The sequence below is a fragment of the Conger conger genome, chromosome 3 (genome assembly GCF_963514075.1).
Source record: "Conger conger chromosome 3, fConCon1.1, whole genome shotgun sequence".
Classification (NCBI taxonomy): Eukaryota; Metazoa; Chordata; class Actinopteri; order Anguilliformes; family Congridae; genus Conger; species Conger conger.
This window is the reverse complement of record NC_083762.1, coordinates 33,288,056-33,315,573: the sequence shown is the minus strand read 5'-3', so window position 1 is coordinate 33,315,573 and position 27,518 is coordinate 33,288,056. Positions and strand designations below refer to the sequence as shown.

General features: G+C 42.0%; 1 protein-coding gene across 3 annotated transcripts in view; it reads right to left on the bottom strand.

Moving 5' to 3' along the window:
* The window catches only part of LOC133124618 (1-acyl-sn-glycerol-3-phosphate acyltransferase gamma-like), a 29,762-nt gene extending 8,461 nt beyond the window's left edge, over nt 1–21,301 (bottom strand). The window contains exons 1-6 of one of the 3 annotated variants that reach the window (XM_061235974.1): nt 21,063–21,301; nt 6,173–6,239; nt 5,237–5,295; nt 2,731–2,937; nt 806–975; nt 285–446 (exon numbers count right to left, since the gene is read on the bottom strand). In XM_061235974.1, coding sequence (XP_061091958.1) covers nt 285–446; nt 806–975; nt 2,731–2,908 — 510 coding nt within the window. In that variant the 5' untranslated portion in view covers nt 2,909–2,937; nt 5,237–5,295; nt 6,173–6,239; nt 21,063–21,301. Of the gene's footprint in view, nt 1–284; nt 447–805; nt 976–2,730; nt 2,938–5,236; nt 5,296–6,172; nt 6,240–15,611; nt 15,733–21,062 lie in introns of those variants that run through there. The other 2 variants (XM_061235973.1, XM_061235975.1) reach the window with 2 other exon arrangements.
* Nucleotides 21,302–27,518: the final 6,217 nt, after the last annotated feature.

Sequence of the window (27,518 nt, the reverse complement as noted above, 5' to 3'; positions counted from 1 at the left end):
AGACAAACACACACAAAAACAGTACAACACAAAAATTACACCATTGACTTTATCGCAGTCAATGCAGGGCTCAGTAAGCTGGGAGTTAAGAGCACGATTATCTCTGACAAATACACCTCAGGCTGGCATTTATCTTATCCATTTGTGCATGATAAATCAATCTAAAGGTCAGGCTCATACCTACTTTACTGCCAAGCACACCACTTAAAGGCACGTGTGGACGTGCAGAGTGCAGATAGTTAACTGATGAGAGAGGTAATCTTGGAGTCTGTCCACACACTCACCCACATGCACTCTGGGTAATCTCGAAGTCTCTCCAGGCTTTTGAAGACCGTCTCTCTGTCCACCTCCCACTTCCTCCTGCAGAAGACAATCTCCAGGAAGTACCAGGTCCAGCCAATCAGAGGAACCTTCAGCAACTCGTGCTTTGCCAAGACCTTGGAACTCTAAAGGGGGGGAGGGAGTGTGGGGAGGAAGAGAGGGAAGGAGAAATCACTAGAAACATAAGTGCGTAAGTATTCTCAACAAACATAAATATGATGGTGACAAGGAGCCATTCAGGTTTGTCACTGTGCCAACACCCTGTATCCTGCACTGTGCTGAGTGTGGACTTGAATACTCAAATGGTTTCCACTACATGACCTGGCACACTCTTCCATGCATTAACAACTGAGGAATTGCACTTAAGTAAACTCAAATCGATCAAAGACGCCTTGAGCAGCCTGATGAGGCCTTTGTAATCCACTTCCCTAATCCATTAAATATAATCCATTATACTAAATCCACACGCACACGCACTACCCACCCCCAGCACGCCATAGCGTTCACAGATGGTCCAGCCGCAGAGGAAGTCGATCTCGTAGTTGTGGTTCAGGATGATGATGACGTGCTCCTTGCCAAACTTGTCCACTGTGGCTTGGTCGGTATAGAGAGTACATTCTGTACCCGACCACCATTCCAACAGCATCACCAGTTCTGGAGGGAACAGGCAGAATATGTTGACACTGTCACACCACAAGCCACACCATTTAAACGCAGTCAAGTGTCACCCACGACATCCAGTGCTCTTATTAAGTCTCTGGTTTATCATGCTGCTAGTGCTGTTGTCTGGAGCAGCCTTCCCACCCTAGAGACTTTGTGCCGACCCCATTCCCCGAGTTGTAGCTGGCCTTCTCTGTCCGTACTAAGTGTTCCGGTGGATTATAATACTGTAACCTTAAGAAATGTTTTTAAATTGTACTGTTGCAGGGGTTCATAAAACGATGTGCACTCACACATAGTCCACATCGGAAGCATATGTGGACCAAATTCAAATGAAAATGCAAATCGGCAATTCCATTTCATTAAATTTCAAGCTAGCCTGTAGGGGGATTTCTTGGTTGAGTTTGAACTGCCCCTGTTACACACCTGTCCTTTGACTCGCATGTACTTTCACTTTGAAAATAAAGGAGGGATTGCATTTCATATCAGAATTTTGGCAGGGTTTTTGCATGACCAAGATAATGCCAATGAGAGCAATGCCATTTAATTTGATTTATGTCACTCGTGGCCACAAAAACATGAAAAGGAGATTGAATGATCATTTCATTTTTATCACGCATAATGCGGTTACAATAAGACCATTTCAAATGTGGTTTTTCTTTTTCATTTAAATTATGACAGGGTTTTTTCATAGTGTATAACTGAATAGGAAATTGACTTTTTGATATTGTCAGATAGTGTGTAAATTAACTTGAAAATGTAAAGCGGGCTTCTGCATTTTCATTTCACTTATGTCATGGTTATTACGCACATTGAATGAATATGAAACATTGTCGATTTGCATTTTCATTTGAATTTTGACTGTTTGACATGAAAGACTACTGATAGGATATAGGAAGAGCTGAATCAAGGTTGGCCTATGTTTGAAGCTATTATTGAAGAATTATCAAACTATGTATATAAAATACCATTATTTTTTTCACATAACCGCTTATGTCTATAAAACACTGCTAATGGACATAAATTGTTCTTAAATCACCAGAGATTTTTGTGCTGAATGACAAATAAGGAAAAATGTTGCAGGCTCTGGCATGTTGCTGGCCTTTGGTTGCCATGGCAGCGGATAATGTTCACACAGTGCTGTAGTACAGCAAGTCTCATTTGATGATTGTTCACTCGCCAATTAATCTTACTGGCTTTTCATGGTAAAAAAATTTTATGGTAGCTGGACATGTGTGAACCTCTGGAACTGTGTCTGGAAACATCATTTTCTAGAGAACCAACACACAAGACCTTCACAGGATGGCAATTCCTCAGTGAATAAGGTTTTGCAATGTGTGCGAGAACTGCGTCAGGCTCATATTTACGAACCTAATTTGTTTAGCGCCTTTGTGTGTCTTTATTGTGTGTCCTGGCACATTGCGACAAAGCTTTGGAACCAGAAACCAGACTAACCTCCTAAAACAAATATTAGAACAAAATGTTTGTCCATGGCCAGAACCATGTACTTGATGAGATTAGAGAGATAATTCTTTTCTCCTCTCACTCCCTGGCAAAGACCAAAGTTTTTTCTGACTATCACCATGGCCGCCCTTCATTTCTCAAATTTCCACCGCAAGCTGTGAGAAATTGCCTGAAGCTTTTTCAGTTACACCGCCTTACACCAGACACCAACCGTAACTGCAGGCCTCCGGCTGCCATACACAGGCTTCCGTACACACACACACAGGCATGGGATGGTGTACTCACGGCTCCAGAGAGAGTAGGCCAGCCTGCAGTTGACCCTGCGGTACAGCTGTCTGTTAAAGGGCCAGATGACGCAGCTGCACAGCTGCAGGAAGTTGATGATGAGGCCGCTCACCACGAACACGAAGCTCAGGAGCAGCTGCACGATGAACTGGGTCTTCAGGAACGCCACCAGACCCATGATGCAACAGCCCCGTCACGCACACACACCTGGGACAACACACATTATCAGAGTTCTCACGCGCACACACACCTGGGACAACACACAGGTATCAGTGTTCTCACGCACACCTGAGATTAACACACAGGTGTCAGTGTTCTCATACACATCTGAGATTAACACACAGGTATCAGTGTTCTCATACACACCTGAGATTAAAACACAGGTATCAGTGATCTCACACACACCTGAGATTAACACACAGGTATCAGTGTTCTCATACACACCTGAGATTAAAACACAGGTATCAGTGTTCTCATATACACCTGAGATTAACACACAGGTATCAGTGTTCTCACACACACCTGAGATTAACACACAGGTATCAGTGTTCTCACACACACCTGAGATTAACACACAGGTATCAGTGTTCTCACACACACCTGATATTAACACACAGGTATCAGTGTTCTCATACACACCTGAGATTAACACACAGATATCACAGCTCTCTCACACACAGCTGAGACAACAAACACAGGTATCAGTGTTCTCACAAACCTGGGATAATAGACACAGGAATTAGAGCTCTTCCACGCACTTGACTACACACCAGATATCAGCTTTCACACACACACACACACACACACACACACACACACACACACCAGCTCTCAGACGGAACTCAAAATACGAGGACTATTGGGGGTCACAGTGTAGCAACAGAATGCATGTTTTCCTTTTTGATTTTAAGTTTGAATGCCAATCTGTGATATTTCATTGAAATCTTCAATTGAAAGTCTTAATGTCTATAGATAATGGTTGTAGGGTTTGTTGCCAGTTTGGAATTGAAATTTTTAAAAGCAGTTCCAGTTTCACATGGAGAACAACGTGGTACGAATTGGTTATGTCACATGGAAAATATTTTTGCCTGAAGGTGGACGTTACTACTGGCTGGATTTAACTATTATTTGCCTACAAATATCACCTCTGTTGTTAAACGCAAAATTAAGTCAGTTCAATTACCTGCAAGCATATCCATGTTTAGTTTCATTAATCTTTTGATAAGAGTATCACGGTGCTTAGCCCTGCTTCCAGCAAATTAGGCTACTTTCCAAATCAGGGTAGAAATTTAACATTGAGCACCAAGATGAGTGCCAATATAGAAGAAAAAAGAATTGAATTAAAATAATATAAAAGATAAAAGGTATTCAAAAGACAATAATTTCATTAGAAGCAATAGCACAAACATGTTTTGACTTTCTCTACCAAAACTAAATTCTTACAGCATCTGGCGCATTCCTGCTGGCTAGCCGCTCCATTGATCTTATCACGATTACAGTACAGGAGCTACATTGCATAATGGTACCAAACACTACATGTTAGGCATTTAGCTGACAGTCTAATCCAGAGTGACTTCCACAGTTTATCCAGTCATACAGCTGGATACTTCCCAAAGCAAATCAGGTTAAGTAACTTATACAGGGACACTACAGCAGAGCTACACATAGGAGTCAAATCCATGACCTCAGCTTTACAGCCACAGTCCCCTTAAACCACCTGTATAGTGCTGTAGCAGTGCAGAAACTGAGAAAGAGTGATCACGTGATTGAGTCACTGACAGTAAGGCAGGCAAATACACGACCACCAGACTGACAAGTACCACAGAAATACACACCAGTGTATCTGTCTACTGCATCAGCCCAGATCAAAGCTTACAAATAATATGAGAGGTAAGCACTGTGAATACAGGCCTCAGACTGCCTGTGAAAAACAGGTAAAGCCACATACTAAAGGGGGATGGACCCGCGTTCCTATCGGAGGTTCCATCCCAGAAATCACCACTTTTTTGTTCCAGACGTCAGTTACTGCTTTCGGCTGATCCTCTCACTCGATCGTTTCTCTCTAAGTCAGGAGGGTGCAGAAAAGCAATCGCTCTCTTCCCTGGATTCTCTCAGTCAGTAGTCTGCTGCTGGGAGCTGGGCAGTCAGTGTGCCAGCAGACGGCAAGTTTCAGCGAAGATGAGATAAGGTCAACCCTCCTCACCTGAACCCTCCCTCCCTCCCACGGCACTGGCAGCACAACGTTCAGTATTCAGCCTTTCGATAACCCGGGGGGTTAGCGAGGACGCGCCACACGGGGACAGTAGCTCAGGAGGTAAGAGCGGTTGTCCGGCAGTTATAAAGGTTGCTGGTTAGATCCCCCGCCCTGGGTATGTCGAAGTGTCCCTGAGCAAAACACCTAACCCCAATCGCTCCTGACGAGCAGATTACAGTAGTACCTTGCATGGCAGCCTGTAAAGCTCATGAATCTTGTCAAATTTGGGGAGGTTAAACTTTGAGGACTCACCACGGTGTTCTTCTATTCACAGCCCTCGCTTACAGGGCCCGTCACTCAGTATCACTGTCCTGTGGGGGGGGGAGAGAGAAACAAACCATTTGTGACCGAACATTGTTGTTTGTAATCCATTTTGTATGTAAGGGAGAACCAAGCACAATTGTAACATTTTTCACTTCTCCAAGGTAACCTGTTGAAAAGCAGTGAAGTTTAACCACAAAGGTCATGCACTTGTCTGCTTGAATAAGGTTTGAGGTGATCATAAATGGTTAGTGTACAATTGAAACAAACGTGAACATTGTCTGAAGTACGTGTGACATTTGTAACAACAAAAATAACTGAATATATTGCAAATATCTATTATTTTCCAGGACAGAAGAACACACAAGAAACACTTGGCATGGCATATCCTGCATGGATGTTTAAACCAGCAACCAATGAGGAATGCCATTTATTTTAGTTTATTTGGATGTGTTGTTGTCCGCATTCTGTAAACAAGAGACAAAAATAGCAAGCTAGCAAATCTTATTCACTGTAATGTGTTTCAGCTGCCTATCATATGCTATATAACCACATAAGCATAGACTTGCCGTTTCATTGCTTTTTAATTTATGTGAATACAAGTCAAACATATGCAGACTTGGAGCCAGGGGATAAATTATCAAAATTATATCTGTTTTGGTTTAATGAGCACAAACATCAAAGTGCAAACAAAAAAACCAGACAGATTCATTCAATTTACTGAAGTGGGTGAAAACCTGAATTTGCTCAGAGTTTAATCCACAGAGCTCAAACTTTCAGGCTAGTTAGAAGACAGCACAGTGCATATATGGACGCATTATCACACCTGTGCTTATACTGTTGGGTAAGAAAATGTGTTTGTTACAACTGTGAAGCGTTACAATTGTGCCAGTTATGCTGTACATTTATATGCTTTATTTTCCTCACATTTGTCAGCTTGCGTGCATGTGTGCAGGCAGGTAGAAGTCATCAAGACCCTGGCAGATGTACTGGTCTGTATCACAGAGAGACAGTGTGTGATTCAGTCTGTGACAGACATACATACAGACTGACATACAAAACACAGGAGTGGGTTCTAATTCTGAGTTAGATTTGTTATAACTATTAAGATTAATTGTAATCGGCTGATGTACACACTACGCAGCCACGGTGTGCACAGCCAGCTTTTATCTGCAGAGAAACCGTACACACACTATCCACAGAAAGCACATGCATGCACGCACGCACACCCTGGTCCCCACCAGGCCCACAAGGGCTGCTTGCGATCAAGCTCCTCCTCGATTCAGCCCCGAGCTTCTGATCTGTGAGCTCTCGCGTTCTGCCCCCCTCACCATAACCTTTAAACAACCTCTAGTACAGAGGCTAAAATTGTCTATTGCACACCCAGAGAGGACCAGCTAACAATATGCAGAGATCCCAGCTCGCCAGTGTATCACACATAGGGAGATATCACACATACACGCACACCCACACTGTAACATAATGACAGGTCACTGCTTTTTAATTTGGGAAACATACCTTTTTTCCGACTTACCCAGACTTAGACGAGATGTTCAATATCATTTTCATTTTTGAGCATTCCCTGGTTCGGTTCCCATGTTAGCATAACATGTTATCTTAGCATAAAGACTGGGCAAATTGGAAAAAAGGTATATTTCCCTAAATGTTTGTGTGGTCTTAAGTCATAGTGTATGGTGTCTCTGCTACTTTTGCTTCATTTCCACTCTGTAAATATGGTCTTTTATGCACACAAACCTATGTATAAGCTCAACAGAGCTGTGATATCCAACTACAACACGGTCTGTTACAATTAATAAATAAGAGTACACAAATCATTATGAACATCACATCATTTGTTAACATTCTCTCGGCCAATAGAAGACCAAGTAAAACTACAAAGCACGCACATGTAGGCACACAAAGATAAATCACCAAATAGTTACAATTTCAGTCTGATGCATGTCTGGACATTGCACCACAGCAGGAAGACAAATCTGAGAGGAATCAGCCAAAGGCCAAACACTGACAAACAAATGTTGCAAAACAAAACATATTGTCAGCACCTGGGGAGACAAAGAGCCAATTTCTGCAAGTCTGCTCCCTTCCATCTCCATCTCGCACCTGGGACAGCCCAGAGACAGTGTTTAAAACACCCAAAGTGAGGACCAGTACGGTTCTATCTGTCCGGACTCAATTGCAACACACAGGTTCAGTGGAGCCTGCTAAGCAGTCAGTTCAGCCTCGATGGGCCCAGATACTCAGTCACCTTCACACCTGTACAGCTGCAGGTAGAGTATAAATTCAGCTCAAACCAGCCCAGGCCAATGGAGTGAATCCTGAACACACTTCAGTGTTAACAAGAGAAGCACAGAAGAGGACAGAACAAAGGAGTAAAAGGAGGAGTGAGTAAAAGCTATTCTACATGGAAGAGCCTGTTCCACAATGAAGGGGGGAGAGGGACAGGGAGAAAGAGTGGAAAGTACTACCACACTGGATTTTGACAAAAGGTCAACAAACAGACATTTACATTTTAAATTTTTGTCATTTAGCAGATGCTTTTAATCCAAAGTGATTTACAAGTGCACAGGTTCTTCCACAAGTTAAAAACATCAAACCCATAAATAGCAAAACACGCATGAAGAGCTGTTCTAAACAAAAAGTCAATAGCAATGCGCAATTTTTGACAGACAGGGACAAGGACAGACAAGGAGAGATGGCAAGTTTGGCTGTGCGATTGTGAGCGTGTGCAGAATGCATCAACACTGCCTGAACCAATCAGATAAATGGCCATTGCTCATCAGAATCAAGTGACCCTGAAACATGAGCAAGCGTGCGAGTGAGTAAGTGTGCGATGCACAGGCATGAACAACTGCCCCAATGCAACAGGACACACTGGACATACTAAGCCCAATCCATTGAAATGACAACATCAGTATTTTGTAAAACATTTCGTACACGACAGTGAGTGAAGACACATCGAAGGTCCTCATTTGCAATGGTGCTGATGTTACAACATAAAACAACAAAATTATAAAACGCAAATGATGATGAAACTATGGTTCTATGAGTACCAGGAAGACATTCAGTACAACTGAAAGTAAGGACATTATCTATCGCGCTCCACGCAGGTTGAGTAACTACACCCACGGTGTCACATCGGTGACGTTACTTCATAGGCTGACGTGCCCCCATGACCATGGTATAAAACCTTGCAACAGTTTTTTTACCATTGGGGCTCTCGCCCCAAGATTCTGAGTGACAGGACGTACTGAATGTCTTCCAGGTAGTCATAGGGATCATTGTTACATTTGTAACTTCCGTCCCATTTCATACCTTTCAGACCGTCAGTACAACCATTTTCATGGACAACCACGTCATGTTAATTTCACCCATGAGCTTGAATGGGGGCTGACACAAAGCCTCCGGAACCAAAGGCAATGAGAGATGGAAACCTTAAGTCTTGCTGGGGGCCACCAGGAGCACCCTGAGGTGAGACAGGGCAATCTTGTAAAGGGTTGCTGTGATCAAAAATTAGTTGGTGAGAACGCACACAGAAGGCCCTCTGGCCATGGGTGGGCCAGGGCTCCTATTCCTAGTCGGCAGTTTGTTCTTCCCAAAGAGAACCAGAGGGGGAAATGGGTGGTTTGTGCTGAGGCAAATAGGTCTGCTTGAGCTGTTCCAAACTGTTGCCAAATCATTTCCACCACCTGCAGATGCAGCCTCCGTTCTCCCAGGGTGGTTTCTAGCGTGACAAAACAATCTGCCACCTGGTTCACTGACCCTGGCAGGTGAATGGCTTGCAGTGAAACCAGTCGTGGCCAAGTACACATTAGCTTGCTTGTCCTTGAGAACAGGCAGAATGAGCCTCAGAACAAGGCAAACTGGCTGGAGGTTCAGCACGGTGATGTGCTCCCTCCTCCAGTGCGCGTTCCACATGCCCTTAACTTCCACATTCACCAGCCACATTCACCGGCCATCACCACAGCATATCTAAATCTACTAATCTAGTTGAAATTGAGCTAATATGCTTTAACTCACAAACAAAATGTGCTAATAATATGAGTATCAAAATACTGTGGATTTTGCCTTCTTTGCCCTTGAAAAGAACATCAAATACAATCAAAAACACTGCAGGTTTATTGTGTGCAGCTTGCAGTGTTTGAGACCAAATTGAGACACTCACAATTCGCCCTAAAAAACCGGTTTGCACAAAAAAACTGGTCCCATTGGAGTGAACATAGTTTAGAGGCCCCCCTTTATAGAATATCTCTGCAGAGTTAACGCAACTCTGCGCAACATGTGTGGTTAATTGACAGGCAGTCAAGCCAACGATATCATTGTTTTTCAGCGAATAGTGACCACATTATTGGCTGTGGAGAAGATGGCGCTGATTGGTCAAGACAGAGAAAAAGGTTGACCTTTTACAAGCCAGTCAAAATGTCACAGAGTTGCAATATTATGTGCAGCTGTAAATTCACAACTTAAAGGCACTAAAATAACTCCATAGCAGACTGAGAACTGAAGGCAGGACATACGCAAATTGGCATGGCAAAACGCAGGAACGGTCTGTGGATCGAGAACAGCAGAATATGAAAAGAAGCGTCCTTAAAGTCTAGGGAAGTGAACCACTCCCCTACGGATCAGGTCTGAATAACATCAGCCATCCGCAACAAGTGAAAGGGGAGAACTTCCCGTCTAACCACTTCAGATGCAGAACTGGATGAAAACCTCTGTCCTTCTTTGGAACCACAATGTGGGTTGAATAAATCCCATCTTGCTATTCTGATGGGGTTTTTCTCTAAGTATTCTCTTAAACAACAGAAAAAGAGGACAGAAAGGGATAAAACTGTCGCACTCCGACTAAAACGTTGCGGGTCGTCAGAGACCGTTAAAACGCACAATGCAAGCTAGCGATGGCAGAGCAAAATTGCAAGAAGATAAGAGGCAAAGGGCAAAAGGTTCATTTCCCAATTGAATTCCATTCAAAACTACCCTGGCGAAGTTACGCGATTTTGAACAGTACTGACTCAGGGTATGCTGAGCATAAGCCAGTCATTAGAAGGACAAATCCATCATGACTGACGTTACATTGGCTTTTGGTTGTCATGGAAGTATTGTCAATTCATCATTAGCTCAGTGCTCCTTTGTGTTGGGGTAGAACTTTGATAGAAGTTACAAAGGATGGACATACAAAAAATCTAGCCAACTTTAATTCATAATTGTCTTCAAACTACTGGAAGTAGCAAGCTGTTGCTTATATAATAAGAAGACCATATCCCACTAAGATACTCTTTCAGAGTTCTGTGTATTGATTTTTCCAGTCATCTAGGTGAATGTGGTGCGACTGACCATTACAATTTGTCCACTTACAATAAACCATCTGAAAGCAAACGTTATGTTACATTGTTGTTATTGTTGCATATTAACATTTAAACAAAATTGTATCACATTATGGGCCAGTACATCGTACATTATATACACTGGGCACAATGTATGAAAAACTGAATATCAATATAACGTGCATTCTGAATGACCTCCTCCATAACAAGCTGTCAAAGGTAGGCAAGCTAGAATTAAAAAGCTATGTTTTTCATTCCCGCTGAGGCAATGTTGCCATAATCATAATGTGACAAACTGCTGTTGTGTATGGTAACAGGTTATTCATGTTTGTCATTGTTGCCTTTTTAAAGTTGTATTTGGATCGCTGATTATTTTCTGTCTGTGCGAGGGCATTATTATGTCACAAAAAGTAAATTGAAATGCAGTACGTAAAACACAGATTGTGAAATCCTGCTTTCCAAAACACAGTATTCCATCCATTGGCCATCGTGACCACTGATATATGGCGGATTCACTGGTGTGCCACGGACTGGTCCATTGACACACAGACAGAGGGACCACGGTGCTGGTGTGGCAAAGGATGCAGAGAGGAGGAGAAACTTCTGGCTATGCTGACTAACGGATCAGAGATCAAAGGCCCAGATTAAAGCCCAACTGCTTCTCTCTCTTATCCGGGGGCGGTTTTTTACACAAGAACAGCTGAGTGCAGCAGTTTCTGTTCTCACAATCTACACATTTGGACAGACAGAGCAAGGAACACACAAATATAGACACAGTAACGTTCAACATTCACACTTACACACTTTCACACATTCACATTAACACACACACACACACACGTCCAGATGATGCGTCCACGTCTATCTCAATTCAATAATGGGCAATGGCAAAAAAACAGCCAGTGTTCACTGCGGGTGTTGGCGGAAATCAACGGCTTAAGAAGATACTGCATCTCCCCCAGGACTCTTGAAACTGCTGGGGCTGGGGCTGGGGCTGGGGCTGGGGGGGTAGGAGTTGCCCGTTTTGCCTGAGAGAGCTGGCCAAGTGACAAGAGACTGCTTAGGATGCCATGTCACTCATTAGACAAAGCTATGTCCCACCACCACATTCTGTCCCAGGAAAACAAATTAAAAATTATTCTTCTGAAATAATGTGTTTTTGTAAACATATTTGTGTATGTGTATGTGTGTGTGTGTGTGTGTGAGAGAGAGAGAGAGAGAGAGAGAGAGAGAGAGAGAGAGAGAGAGAGAGAGAGAGAGAGAGAGAGACAGAGAGAGAGAGAGAGAGAGAGAGAGAGAGAGAGAGAGAAGAGAGAGAGAGAGAGAGAGAGAGAGGAGAGAGAGAGAGAGAGAGAGAGAGAGAGAGAGAGAGAGAGAGAGAGAGAGAGAGAGATTGTATGTGTTACTCTGCATAAGAAATATATATCGTTATAAAGATATTAATAGTCCTCTTGTTTATGTTAAAAATGTTTTTGTTGACTACTGGTTTATGTTTATATTTTGTGGTTTGGTCTTTGTAGCTATGATGATACTTAGCTAATACGACTTAAAAATGTGTTCACAAAAAATATATATATATATATATATATATATATATATATATATATATATTGTCAGGTGCAGCTGTGTATCCAACCCAGTATAAATAAGCCAGAATACCTGATCATTCAACCAGATCATACATCTCTTGGCCTCAGTCCCTTTCCCTCAGTTTCTCCCTCTCTCTCACAAACACGCTCAGGAAGAATGGACTCCTCACATGGTTAGTCACCTCATGAAGAAACGGCTTAAATGAGATTTCACTATCTGAAGCAGGCAGTGAGCCACATGCCGAGAAGCCCTCTGGCCTAGACAGCCTCCCCACTGGTCCCAGTACATCTCCCACCGGTGATTACAGCATGGCACAGAGCACAGCTCAACCAATGGAGTGTGCAGCACTTAAGTCATAACGGCCTATTGGTCCACACAGTTCTGGGTGACTTTCCGTTCTTAACTCTCTCTCTGTCTGTTACCATGGTGACAGCAACAAAGACAATGCCTTTGCCATTTAAAACTTCTTACTCCCCACCCCCTTCAGCTGGAACAGGCCACTGCAACCAGTTTGACCTGTACACAGATGCACACATGCACAAACACACACACAGTCTCGCAACTGAATATAAAACCAACACCAAAGTCATGAGCACATAATCAGAAGTTACCACCAAAGAAAATAATAATACATTTAAAAAAGAACATTCAACAGGTATCAATACATTAAAACTGCGAACATTAGTGGCAGAGAGTATCTAGGGAGAACTGGGATCTTGTGGAGAGATTAGAGCGCAGGAATAAACCTGCTTAGAGGAACAGCTGACTAGCCTCCTTTACCTGCTTAATAAACGGACAGGTACACACATTTTACCACATTTACAGAAAGAATAAGCATGAATAAATCCCCTGCCCTAAAAAACAACAACATTCACGCTCTTGACAACATATCTATGAGAGACCAAGTAGTGGCTTTCCTCATATCCACATTTTAAGGAGATAATGCCGCCTCGTCCAAGCACAACCTGGCTCCAACCCAAGACCTACCAGTAGACATAGTAGACCAGAGCCATGATGACCATAGCTCCACAGACACCGGTGAAGATCATCACACCACTTTGGTTCAACATTTTCCTCCTGCCTCGTTTGGTATCCTCTTACAAAAAGAAAATGGAGGCAGCACAGGTAGGATGGGGCAGTGTGGAACAGGTTTGTCAGGCCGGAGAGTCATCCATGTTCCAAGAGTGCAGGGAGACGGCAATGGGAGGCCGGTGGTTGCCCAAGATAAAAAAAGATGACGAGAACGTGGACACGGATGATGAGGAGGGGAGAGTTCCACCAAATCTGCCTTCTCAGCTCAGCAGGGGACCGTGGTCAGCAAGTCCCCGGGATGAGGCCAGACCTGATCCCGCACAATCCCGAGTTAAGACGATGACAACTATTCCTCCGCTTGACTTCACTGTCACTCCTCAAGAAAATTCCTGTAGTTTTGGGGAGCAGGAGAAAGGGCTATGCGCGCTTGACAGGGCTAGCGGTATATACAAAAACATGGAACGAGACCTAGAGTGCCATTGAAAACACCATCTAACGAGCAAACGTATCCTATAATCCTCTCCCACACCGGCCGAGATTAGCGCCGATTAGCTGTTCAGTAGCACCCTGGTTAAGTCAGTTCCCATTTCCATCAGTAAGTAGCTTGCTTGGGTCCAAGTAGGAGGAAGGGCAGGTCAGCAGAGTGGCTGCAGAGTAACGTTTTGGCCAATAAGGTCAGCGAATGTGGAGCCACTGGCACTCCTTAATAGGCTCCTTCTGGTGTCTCTCATAAGAAGGCGGAACAGTGACGAATACGCCATTCCTACAAAACTAAGACCCAACAGAAGGGAAATAGCACAGTACCTATGCAACGGAGCACAATCAGGCCGTCCAAGGCCGAGAACCCAGGACCAAGAAGGACAGAGTGATAGCCATTTATCATAATCAATTTACTGAGACTGCTGGGCCAAGAGACCTTTTGCATAACTGACCAGGGTCCCTCGGGTCTGGTGACAAAATCAGCAGAAGAGACACGGAGATTACAGGCAAATATGCACAAGTTAGGACAACCTCAAGATTACAGGAGTAATGTGATGTAAAGTGTTTTGAAATGTTTTTTTGTTGTTGTTAATTTGTTCTCCAAGCTGAGGTCAATAGCACCGGTAATCATAATCAGAACACTGCTAGAATTAAAGGGTCTGAAAACTTAGTCAAAACATTTCTGGTACCAGACAGTCAGGCAGAACATTCCGAGATACAGACAACAATAGAATCATAGAGCAGAACAGTGTGAAAAACAGACCACTATAACAATCTAAGCATCAAAAAGCTGGCACATTCTGAGGACCAGACAAAACAATCGAAACAAACAAATAAGTGGAAAATGACTACATTTAGGCAATCAAAAATACATTGAGACTGCCATCTGTATCTAACAGACTAGTCTCCACCCACTGGCATAGTGAGGGGTCATCTGTTTTTGTTACAATATGTTCCTGCAATAAATCCCTTCCTTTATTGGAACACAGGCCACAGCTGGCTAAATGAAAAAAGAGGAGAGGAAGTGCTCTGCCAAGGCAAACTGGCTGGTAAAACCAACCTATGTGAACACACATACACTCACTCATTCACACATGGGCAGATAAAGATATTATCCCACTGTCTATTTCACACACGCGCATGCACAGACACACTCTTCAGCTCAATCGTCTCACTTCAATGATAGAGTAACCATTGCTTGCATGTACATGTACATGACTGTACGTCGCTCTGGATAACAGCGTCTGCCAAATGCCATTAATGTAATGACTGTGTGCACATGTGCACATGTAGGTGTGTGAGAGAACTTCTGAGCTGAGCTGAATACTCTGGCCCAACCAGTCAACAACCTGTCCCAGCAAGACATGGTACACACCTTCGGGTATACAGTGTGATTAAAGCATAACGGCAACAGACAATGTTATGCTCACTCTGCTTCTAAGGACTAAAGAATTTCAGATGTTCTATTCCCTTCCCAGAAAACGTGCAAACGACAGTTTTCCTTCCCAACCCTGATTTCCAGTCAGCTCTTCCACATTTGTCTATCCTATACATTGCCCTCCAATATTATGTTAACATTAGTGAAATTTCGTATTTCTGCTCCATTGCCCTCAAAAGGTATGTTCACGGTAGAGTAAAATGTGTTGTTGCGATATACAGTGCACTCCATAAGTATTTGGACAGTGACAAATGTTTCTTTCTTTCTTTCTTTTTTGGCCAATAAGGTCAACCAAAAGCCTCAAACCTCACTAGATGCTATACCTAGCAGCAGAAACTGCTAAAGCAAGCAACGTGCTTTTCAGGGCCAAAGAGGAATGTTCTTGAATGGTCAATAATTGCATTATTTCTAGGTTGACAAGTAGAGAATTTCCACTAATGAACAATCAAAAACAAACCTTGAGAAAGACTATATTGAAAATACAGACCTCAAAGTAGGCTGTGTCTATCTGCATGTCTGCGTCAAGGCTCCACAAGGAAAAGAATTGCCGGAGGAAATGAAAACTCTTGACTGTGAGACTTCACAAAGATGGAAAAGGATACAGGAAGATTGGCTACCAACTTAAAATCAGTAGAAACACAGTTGCAGCAGTAATCAGGAGGTATCAAATGAGCTATAGTACCACTAATCAGTGCCGCAGTGGCCGCCCTCCTAAAATGACGCCACGGACAGTGCGCTACTTGCACAATCTAGCTCTGAAAAACAGACGGGGAGGTGCTTCAGACTTGGCACAGGGGTTATGAACAGAAATCAGAGTTTCTGTGAGAGCTCAGACAGTGCATAACTATGGACGGCGTCCAAGAAAAAAACCCTTGCTTGCTCTTCGGCACAAAACTGCAAGATTAAACTTTGCTAAAGAGCATGAAATCAAGCCTGATGAATATTGGGAGCACATTCTGTGGTCAGATGAGACCAAGATAAATTTGTTTGGCTCAGATGGGGTCCAGCATGTTTGGCGTGAACCTGGCCAGGACTACCACAGTGAATGCATAGTCCTGACAGTGAAGCACGGGGGTGGGGGTGTGATGATATGGGGCTGCATGAGTGCAAAAAGTGTTGGGGAGATGACATTTATAGATGGCACCATGAATGCCTGTGGATATACTAAAATAATGGTACACTGGCAAAATCACGCAAGAGTTTCTAAAGAAGAAAAGAGTGAAAACTATGGCCCGGCCAAGTATGTCACCTGACTTGAATCCAAGAGAATGCCTTTGGGGTATTTTAAAGAGAAAGGTAGAGCAACACAAGCCCCAAGACAAAAATTGCCTCTGAAGAATGGCAAAAATTTGTGCAACACTGGTATCCTACCGAGGAGGACATACAGTACAAAGTATTGAAAAAATAAAAGATTTGAATGTCAGAAATGAAAAGGTGTACTTTTGTTGCACTGAGTTCCTACTGTGCTGTGGGGCCTGCATTATTCACATAGTAAACAGTTAGTTTTTTATTTTACATAATACCTTACTGTTCAACTTAGAAGTAATGCAATTACTGTCAGGTGATACAATTTTGACATTTAAGTGATATTGCACAGGGGTGTAATCACTTCTGTTGTATACTATACAGTATATGAATTAGCTAACTTAAGTCCTAATTAATTGCTAACCAATTCAGCCATTCAGTAGCTACAACGTTAGACCAGCAGAAGCTGTGATTGAGGTGACCACTTTTGTCCTGGCTAAAACTGAATGCCAACTAAGCAGCGGTTGTAAGTAACTCTCCAACAAATCTGGCATGCTGCATGTGCATATTTCTGCTGGGCAGCTTCAGAGGATAAATCAAAGCATGAGGTGCTCAATGATAAAATATTTCTCATAAAAATATGAATTTTTGCTTCTCTGCATTTTAACTGTAGGCCATTTGCCCATCTTTTTGAGAAACTCTGATAGAAATGCACAAGAATTCTCCCGATGGACACTTCCTATGTCAGACTCAAGGGGTGACACAAGGGGGGGGAGGGGTCAAATGTCAAAAGGGGCAGGTGGACAGGGAGCACAAGGCCAGAAGGAAGATTAAAGTGAAGATCCAATCTCCCCACCCCCAACCCAAAAGAACAAACCAAATCAAAATCCTAAATAGAAAAACTACCACTAACTGTACCAGGTTTATATTACTTAAGTGATAAGCAGAGACAGCTTTAAGCTTGGTATCTGACGATCCCAGCCTCTAACTGTATTATGAATGTATGACTTGCATGGAGATGAATAGACATAAATGCCCTAAGATCACTCTGAGTCTCACTGACAGCAATAAGACCATGGTAAGGTCTGGGGATTTGGACACTGGGGGTTTGGGGGTTTGGGGGTTGGGGTTTCTGTCCAGGGGACCATATGGCGAGAGGAGATCCAGATGGCCTTGGTCAGGGTTATAGCCAAAATGAAGTAGACACACACTGGGAAGGATTCAATCAACAACAGGCCTCAACTTTGACTCCTTATTATCACTGCAACTGCTGTGTTACAGATATTTTCTTTTTCAGAAACACAGTTAAATGAGCTCATTTTTCAAATTGGTGCAAGAGCGGAAGAATACAAAAATGCTGACTGAATCCAGTACCCCAAACTCCAATTCTCCTCTTGGTAAACTAATGGTGATCACAAAAGCCGCTGGGAAGGAAGGAGAGTGCTACTAATTTCTATGCGTTATGAGAAAAAGAAAGTATAAGGTTTGCTAAACAGCCAAGTTTTACTAAATGTAATTTAGAAATAGTCACAAATTTTTCTAGAAAGGAAGAAAAGGGTGCAAAACAGAGACTGCTCAGTGCGTTATCTGGTTGATTCTGATGTTGTCACAGCGAAAACCTCAGATCATATCAAGACAGGTTTGCAAAACGACATCGCCCCATGATTGCTTGCATTGCGATATGTTTGGATGTAGTGCAAGGTGCTTGACTGGGACCTGCGAAGTTGGTGGTTCAAGTCCCAGTTTAGCGACAATAAGATCAGTGCAGCGGTTGGGCTCTTGAGCAAGGCCCCTAGCCCCATATTGACCCCTGCTTAGTCTAATGAACATTAAGTCGCTTTGGATAGAAGAATCTGATAAATAACTATAATGCAAAGTTGGTCTGCAAGTGTATAAATTTCAAGTTCATTTACACATTATTAAATTGGTTAAAACTTTCACCAAATCCTAACAAAGCTTCATTACCAGAATCAAGAATGTGTGTTTCTCCACATGTAGCCTATTCCATCAGGCTAATCTTCCGTATTACACAAGAGCATATAATATTAAACATTATGATGATGATGATGATGATGATGATGATGATAAGCCAGTTCTAGGCATAGGCACTTGCCTAGTGCAGCATCTGTCTGGAGAGCCAAGGGGTATGAGGCTACTCCCGAGTTTGCACTCCACAATCCTGCAATCCCACCCTGCACTCAAAATGGGGCCTTGAAGGGCTCTTCCCAATTGCTTACTTTGACCACCGCCTTTCCTCATCCCAAGCTCCACCCAATGGAGAAGGAAAGGAAGTGAGAAAAGGTAACAAGGACAGAGGCAGCGAAGAAATGTCACCCATTAACAAGGTGTTTTTGCCCACATAACTGGTAATCACCGTTTTCCACACCATTCTCTGTAAATTGTAGAAACTGTTGTGTGTGAAAATCCCAGATCAGCAGTTTCTGAGACACTCAAACCACCCTGTCTGGCACAAACAATCATTTAACACTCAAAAGTCTCTTGGATCACTTTGCTTCCCCATTATCATGTTTGGTCTGAACCCCTTGACCAGGGCTGCATGCATTTTTGCATTGAGTTGTTCCCACATGATTGCCTAATACTTGCATTAACAAACTGGTGTCCAGGCTATTTAAATGGTCACTGAGTGAATATCTCTGTAATTGACATGGCTTCAAACTGATGTATGAAGCATTTTCCAACTTTACATTTCTTCGATATCTATGTCCAGTTACACATGGAATATACAAGTTACTTTAAAAGTTACTGTGGCTGATACATTTATAACAGGCAGGGGCATGTTGGAAGACAGCGTTCCAACATGCCCCAGTAGTGCTAGTTGTACTGCTGCATGGCTCACAGTCTCTAAAACCTATACTGCCTCATAACCCAAAAGACAGTGATTTAAATGAGTCTGTGGCGTTAACATATCATCAGTTAATCAAAAAAGAATTTGATGAAAAAAACCCCCCATTACTTTCATAATAACTTGATTACGTTTTCAAATCAGCCTGCCACTCACATATGAGAAGCGGGTTGCTATAATCCATGAGTGAAAACAAACCCATCATTCTTGTGCAAATGCAACTATGCAATGTATCGCTGATTATTTTCTTCCTAGGCAAGGGGATGCTATACATTTATTATGTTATTATTGAGGGCTTATTATGGCACAGATATTTATCATAACGCAAGTGAATTGCTCTAAAAAGCACATTTTAAATACCCTGTGTTTAAAAAACGCAATATTCCATTGGCTAACACGACCACTGATGCATGTGCGAGTGTTTGCATGTATACCTGCCCCCTATGAAAAGACATGCTGTTCAATTAATATAATGTTTTTGCGTGCTCCAATCCACACATGTTTTTCGATAAATGATGCTGATTGTCTGTAAAAAAAAAGGAAAGCCTGTATCTGCTTGGTAATCATTTGACAGCCTGGTGTAACCTATGTTCAATATGGGACACAACTCACTAATAACACGATCATAATGTGTGTGACATTCTTCATAATGAATTAGTATGATTTTAAATTGGTGTGGCTTAATGCTCTGGTTTGATATCTGGTGTGCCTTCGGAATAATTGAAAACCACTGGGATAGGCTATAACAGGGCAACAAGCGGCGTCAGCGAATGCAGTCTATGATTATGGTTATATAGGCTATTAAACGATATACTACATTAATGTCAAAACAGGAAATGATAAATCAATTCCGTAACTGGACCGGGTGATATTCTGATGGAGCCACGCGCGGGCGCCTTGTCCACTCTGCGAATCAATACAGGTCAATGCTGCGAGCGAACGAACGAAGTGAGAAACATGAGACTCATGCCCGTACTTTCGGAAGTATAAGGGAACGAACGAATCTTTTGAACCAACGGAGCCAGAAGATGCGGCTCACTAAACTGAACGAGAGTTCCCAACACTACCACGTGTAAAAAGGCTGTTCGTTCGATTCACTTGTAATGGCACGCGCACGTCGGTGCGCACCATCGCAGCACATGTACCGGCGCATTTGCACCCAGAAACGTGGTAAATTCCTCGTTGTGTAAAACAGGCCATTACATATCCTGAAAGAAACAGAACTTGTCCTGCAGTAACCCTGCTCGAGATAACATGATGAGGTATTCAGCGTGACAGAGGAACCACGCAGGGTTGCTCATATCTTTTCAGCAGCTCGAACTTAACGGTTAGCGGTCTAAGTTAAACTAGCTAGTATATGTCACAACAGACTCCAGGAATCATACCAAATATGGTCTGATGTAAAATATCAACCTATCGGTTTACTTTTAGAGCTAGTTAGGTTAGCAACACGTAAAGATTTATAGGCAGTGCTAGTTAAACTCAAAAGTCCAAACTAGGTAACCGACCACTGCAGAGGAAAACTAGGGTGTTAGCTAGGTAGCGCGTTCATACAACTTCATCGGTAGCTGCGTTAGCTAGTACGCACATGAGCTAGGCATGGTTTCATCAGTTCTGCTACAATTCCCAATATGATTATGACAAACCCAGCTGCATCTGACATGACCCAAAGACAGAGCAAGCTTATAAGGTAAAAACCAAAAAAACATGCTTGCAAATTAACCGACACATAGCATAGCTGGTTAGCAATTTAGCCAGACAGCTATTACACCTTGCGATTATTGGTTGACTAGACTAGATAACATTTACAGGCAAACAATCGTTAAATACCTGCTTTCTGTGGTTGGTGTCTGGTCAATCGCAGGGTGGCCCAGTCCAGTTAGTGGTTGCTTCGTTTTACAGGACTGTAGATTTCACAAGTAAAGCAAAATTGATTGCGCTACAAACCGGCATTACACTGCAATGTTATGAACGTGTCTTTGTCTGTTACGAGTCCATCCTCCTCTTTCACAAGTGTACGGCGGCAGGGGAGCACCAGCGGCTTCAAGAGGCACTACGCTTCCGGTTCAGTTTCTCAAGCAATTCGTCTGAAAACAGTAGTTTCACTACTATTATTAGGGGCCAGGCACTAACGGTGAGAATGATAAATGTTCACTTTTATTACAGTTTCTCCTAAGGGAGTCTATGGCAGCCCATAGAACCGCTTAGTGGATTTTTTTAAATCTATTTTGTATAAAGAAACAACCTGTCAGTCAACTTTGTCATGAAATTTCAAGTTGTTTTGACACTTGGGATGAGGAAATGAATGCTATATTTGGCGGTTAATAAAATATATTCTCATGAGTAGTGTGTCGGCTTGGATATTTGAGAACTGCTTGTGTGCAAGTGAAGGTTGGTCTGATATAATTTATGAAGCTATCATAGCATTTATATCATCCATCCATCCATCCATTATCTGAACCCACTTATCCTGAACAGGGTTGCAGGGGGCTGGAGCCTATCCCAGCATACATTGGGCGAAAGGCAGGAATACACCCTGGACAGGTCACCAGTCCATCGCAGGGCACACACACCATTCACTCACACACTCATACCTACGGGCAATTTAGACTCTCCAATCAGCCTAACCTGCATGTCTTTGGACTGTGGGAGGAAACCGGAGTACCCGGAGGAAACCCACGCAGACACGGGGAGAACATGCAAACTCCACACAGAGAGGCCCCGGCCGACGGGGATTCGAACCCAGGACCTCCTTGCTGTGAGGCGGCACTGCACCATCCGTGCTGCTGCATTTATATCATGCATGATTTATATAAGGTGCATATGAGTGAGGTATTAAAGGTATTTAATGCGCACATCCTTAATAACATGCTTGGTAGTAATGGAAATAAGGTATAAGTCGATAATTAGGGGCAATCCCAGCGTTATGGATGTGACATTTGGACACAAAATGTCAAACAAAATCCCTCAAGAAGTGTACTCTTCTAACATGATAAAAAAGTTAATGCATAATTTCATTCGCACTCACTTTGCTGAGTGGAAGGGCCAGAAAAATGGATGTGACACAAAAACACAGGTATTTTGAGGAGATTATACACTTTCTAAAAACTGAATTTTAAAGTCTAATGCAGAAAGTTTGATATCCATGTAATCGAGGAGACTTGGCTGAACATAAAAATAGCAATTTTTGGTTTTTATGAGGAAATACCAGCATTATGGATGTGACTCAACTGAAATGCACATTGTTTGAATATCTCATTTCCAATCAAATTCTAGCATAAACCATTTGTTGTCATCCGAAATGGTTCTGAATGTCAGTTTTGACATTAAGAAAACTATCTGAAATGGTTTTGAATATTTTCAAGATGGCTGCCAAATTGATTCAATGGTAATGGAACGAAATGGTCACATAATTGACTATTTGTGACATTATTGAGAAGTGGGAAATTCCACAGTAATGAAAAATAAACATACTTACTCCCCAATTAAACTTCTTTCACATTTACCCTTAGGGTGTATAGTTTTTAAATTTGATTAATTTGCCCATTGTATTAATGAAACGGCATGTTGTTACAAATAACATTGCAGGGTGCATTGTCACAAAAATATGTCTTTTCAGTCAACTACATTTAATGGCTTTTTGAAAAAGCTCACTGAACTTGTTTTTTCACTCACATCCCAGTTTTGTGTAATGGTTTTTATGTCATTTTATTTCCGTTATCCTTCGGTAGAGCCGAGCGATTGGGGGGAAGACACGCCTGAAAAGGCAGAGGCGGCCAGCTGAACAGCTGTCGCTCGGTTTTATTTTCTTTTGCCTTTCGTATTTTTATTTTAGTTCATTGTGCTTATTATTTTTGCCTGAAACCTGTGAGGGGGAGGGGTGAAGACCTTTTATTATTTCTTTTTATTGGTGTTGGCGCTCTCTCTCTCTCCATGCGGTAAACAACGACGAACATCCCGGGGGCGCCGCATCTCCCTCCCACGGCGTGTGTCTGACCGTTTATTGCAAAGGTGCGTCCCATTGTTTGAGTCCTTTTGGGTAAAATACGACGACACATTACACCATTTCATTTCGTAACTTTTTCATATGTAGAGTTTCATGCGGACAAAATACAAATATAGAACACATTATTTCATTCCAAATGTGGGAATACAGTAGGCTACACCAGAAATTGATCTCACTGCATTGTTTCATAACAAATCTACAATTGTCTATTACAGAAAATGGTTTTCCCAAAAATTATGGAGCTCATTGCATGTATAAAAAGTGCTGTCAACTTTTGAACCAAAATGGAAAAAACCCTAAAGTTAATTGTTACTTAATGAAACTACATTAACACACCGCCTTTAATGATTTACTTTGGTAAGCATATTGTTTGGTGTATGTCTTTTCATAATGGCTTCCTTGACTGTGATTGGCACTCTGGTCCTCATGACAAACGCCAATAACAAACTCCAAAGGCAATCAAAAGCCTAGAACTAGATACTGAAATTTCTTATACCTGCACAATGCAGCAATTGAATAGACCTGACTAATCTGTTACAGCATAGCAGCCAACTGTCCGATTACCTTTGGTCCCCTAAAATGGAGGGACTATGTGTAAAAAGGGATGTCATTCCTACATCGACATTTACATGGCTGTAAATGTCCTCAAATGAAAGATTGTCACTTTCCAGGTCTGAAATGCATCTTCAGCTTCTGCCATTTTTGGTGGTTATTTGTCCTGTTCAGCATACGAAATGCATGTACACATAGATTCAGATCGGATGAATGACTTTCCAGTTTTGGCTTTGAAATCTTTTTGTTGTTGCTTTAGCAGTCTGTTTAGGATCATTGTCTTGCTACAGGATGAAGCATCATCCAGTGAGTTTGGAGGCATTTCGCAGAATTTTAGCACATAAGAGGCTTCAGAAGTCATTCAGCTTCTTCTATCAGCAATTACACCATCAGTGAAGACAAGTTAGCAGGTACCTGTGGCAGCAGTACATGCCTAAACGTTAAGACCCTCACCACTTTGTTTCAGAGATGAAGTGGGGGATGCTTTGGTTCTCGGGCAGGTCCTTGCCAGATACAAGTCAGCCTAGGTCTCCTCTGTCCTTTTTCTAGAACTCTGCATGCTCTTTCATATACTTCGCAAATTGTAACCTGGCCATCCTGTTTTTACGTCTGACTAATGGTTCACATCTTGCAGTGTAGGCTCTGTAGTTCTTTTGTCGAGTCTTCTGTGCACCATAGTCACTGACACATTCATACCAGCCTCCTGAAGAGTGTTACTGATCTGTCAGACAGGTGTTTGGAGGTATGATTATGATGAGAATTTATTCAATTTTCAATTGTAGACCTATTTTTGTGACAATGCATCCTGCACTGTAATGGTAATAACATGCTGTTTCATTAATACAATGAACAAATTAAGTATGTACAAAATATATACCCGAAGGGTAAATGTGAAAGTGGTTTAATTGTGAAGTAAGTTTATATTTTCATGCTCAGGTTGACATTGCTATGAAATTGCCCTTGGCACAATTAGGGAACACCTGTCAGTAAGATTATTGCTATATAAATACGTTTCATATATAATTTGAAAAAGATTTTAGCAATTTATTGCAACAAGGAAAACAGCTAATTTTAGCAATTCACATATTTCATTTATGCTCTTCTTCCACCCCCTGCTGGTCGTGATTACTGAATAGGACTGACTGCATTCTTGGATTATGTTAATCATAAAAATTACTCGGAAAATGAACTGAGAATTTGCCCTCTGTCAGATCAGTAATCAATGATTAGTGAAGTTTATTATGTGGCGTCAATATTTATGAAATTATGAAATATATATGTTGCAGAACAAGCAACACAGCTGTCAGTGCAGCCTTGTGACCAAAAAATGAAACCAGGTTAATTCTGTCAGGCATGTATTCCCAGCTAATCAGGTACTTTCCAAAAAACAATAAAAAGCTGCAATCCATGAGTTATTTCAATATATATACAGACGTTACGAATTTTATATCATTTGGGCTACATGGTCTCTACAGTTTCAGATTCCACTGGTCAGCCCCTTTGGCCATATACTCCAGAACAGCTCCGGTCCAGGGGCTACAGCTGCGTGTGTATTTCTGGGACACAGAAGCTCAGAGATCGTTCCCAGCTTACCTCCACCATCTTATTTCAGTTTACAGCGAGCACAGCACGGTTATGGAATGGCGCAGAAGAGAGAATGTTCATTTGACAAAGCTGGGGGAGGAGGTGGGAGCTCAGTTTACAGAAAAGCAGGGGTTACGATAATGTGAGCACTCGTGATTTAATGGCACAAGCACAGATAATAAGAGTAACAAATAGCCCTAATCAAAGTGACAGCAGGGTGTAATGGATTGAGCAGCACTGCCCGAGCAGAGATTTATGGGTGATTTTGCTTGCCATTTTCAGAACAGTATATTTGCACTTGGCAGAAGCTATCGTTTTCAGAACAATAAAGTAAATGTCATTGAAATGGGCTCCAAAAGCGGTCGGGGAACGCAGGCCTCGTGGATAAAGGCAGTTGGGAATTCAGAGGTAAGGGCATATGCAGGGATGTTATTTATGGTGATGGGCTTGTCCACTTGTAATCAACTCCTGTCAGTGTCCCGTTGTTTGTAGCTGAGCAGTTGAGATACTGCAGCAATATCCACCAACCCTGCGAAAGTTCACCGTCAAAGACACACAGACAACCCAGTTGGATAATATAATCATAATTTTCTATTTATTGCATCATAACATACATATTATGTATTATAAATGTGGATTTGTACACTACAATCTTTGTTTTAACATGATATAAAATACTCAGACTAAAAAACCAAATCACTAAAAACTTTACCAAACAGTCATACACTTTTATTGATTTATTTTTATTCTCCCATTAAGAAAAGAAAATTGAAAAATAAACATCTTCAAAAATAAGAAACCAAAAAAAACAACGACAAATAAAAACCAAAAACGAAGAGCCAAGCAAAGACTGGTGGTCACTGTTTTAACTGCTAAGGGACAGATACAGACACGAAGGCGAGGAGGCAGGGGGCGTTCACGCGCACTCGGGGAAATCACAGTTCGCTTCGCCCGACACCGTCAGCCGGCGCTGGAATCATCGATATTGGAGGTGTCGTAACCCGTTTCCTGTACACAGACTGCGGAGCACGCGCATGCGATCGAGACGCTTCACTGCTGGCCCTGCGTAGACCAGCCGCAGCACTCCTGGCGGCACAGTGGTCAAAACTATGGGGCAAATATAGCTATATTGTGCAAGACCGTGGTATGGGAGAAAGGGAGGGCATTTTCTGTGATTCAGTTTGGTCCAGTCAGAATTTTAAACATCTTTGTTATATATATATATATATAACACATATATTATATTATATTATATATATATATATATGTTATATATATATATATATATATGTTTATATTATTTTTAATATGCTGCAAGCCAGATTCTGTGAGCCAGTGGTCCCCATCCCTGGGAATATAATAGGTCATGAAGTTCCTTAATTGTTCAAGGGGCAGTTGACCAAAAATGACATTAAGCTATGTTTTGACTTGCCCAGAGTACTATCTATCTATCCAGATTGTTTCGCTAAGATTTTACTTCATATCTTTATGAGTTTATGACCATTTTCTAGATATCCACTGCAGTTCACCCTGATAAAAGACCTCAACTGACACATATTTTGAATGAATTCTTAATTGACATTAAAAAAACTGAACAGTAACATCTCTTTCAAAATGTAATGCCACGTTTACTCACAGACATCCAGAGAGCTAATCATTTAATTGAGGACTACTTCTAATGAAGTATGCCAACTGTGTATGTCCAAGAAAAGTCCTGTGCAGGTGGACTAGTCTGAAACTTGACTTTTGGTGATGTAACCATGTCGTAGTTTCAATATGGGAACTTGTGAGCAACTTACTTTATCAAAGCACATAACAACTTTCACATTCATGGTTGAGATATTAATGGGTGTAATTATATTGTTATAGTTATTTGGATAGACATTCCAGTTTAGTTTCCAATGTCAATTTTAGGTGCAGAGTGCCACAGAAATATGGGACTTGTAAAATATGGGCTATTCTATCAGGGTGACCTGCAGCAGATATCTAGAAAACTCATCTAAACTAAAGAACTATCTGGAAGGATAGATAGCGCTTTGTGGAAACATACCTTAATTTCATTTTTGGAAACTGCCACTTTAACCGCTGAGTAATAACTGCAATTCTGCAGGGTCAGAGTTAAAGACCATTGTGCTGAGGGTGGT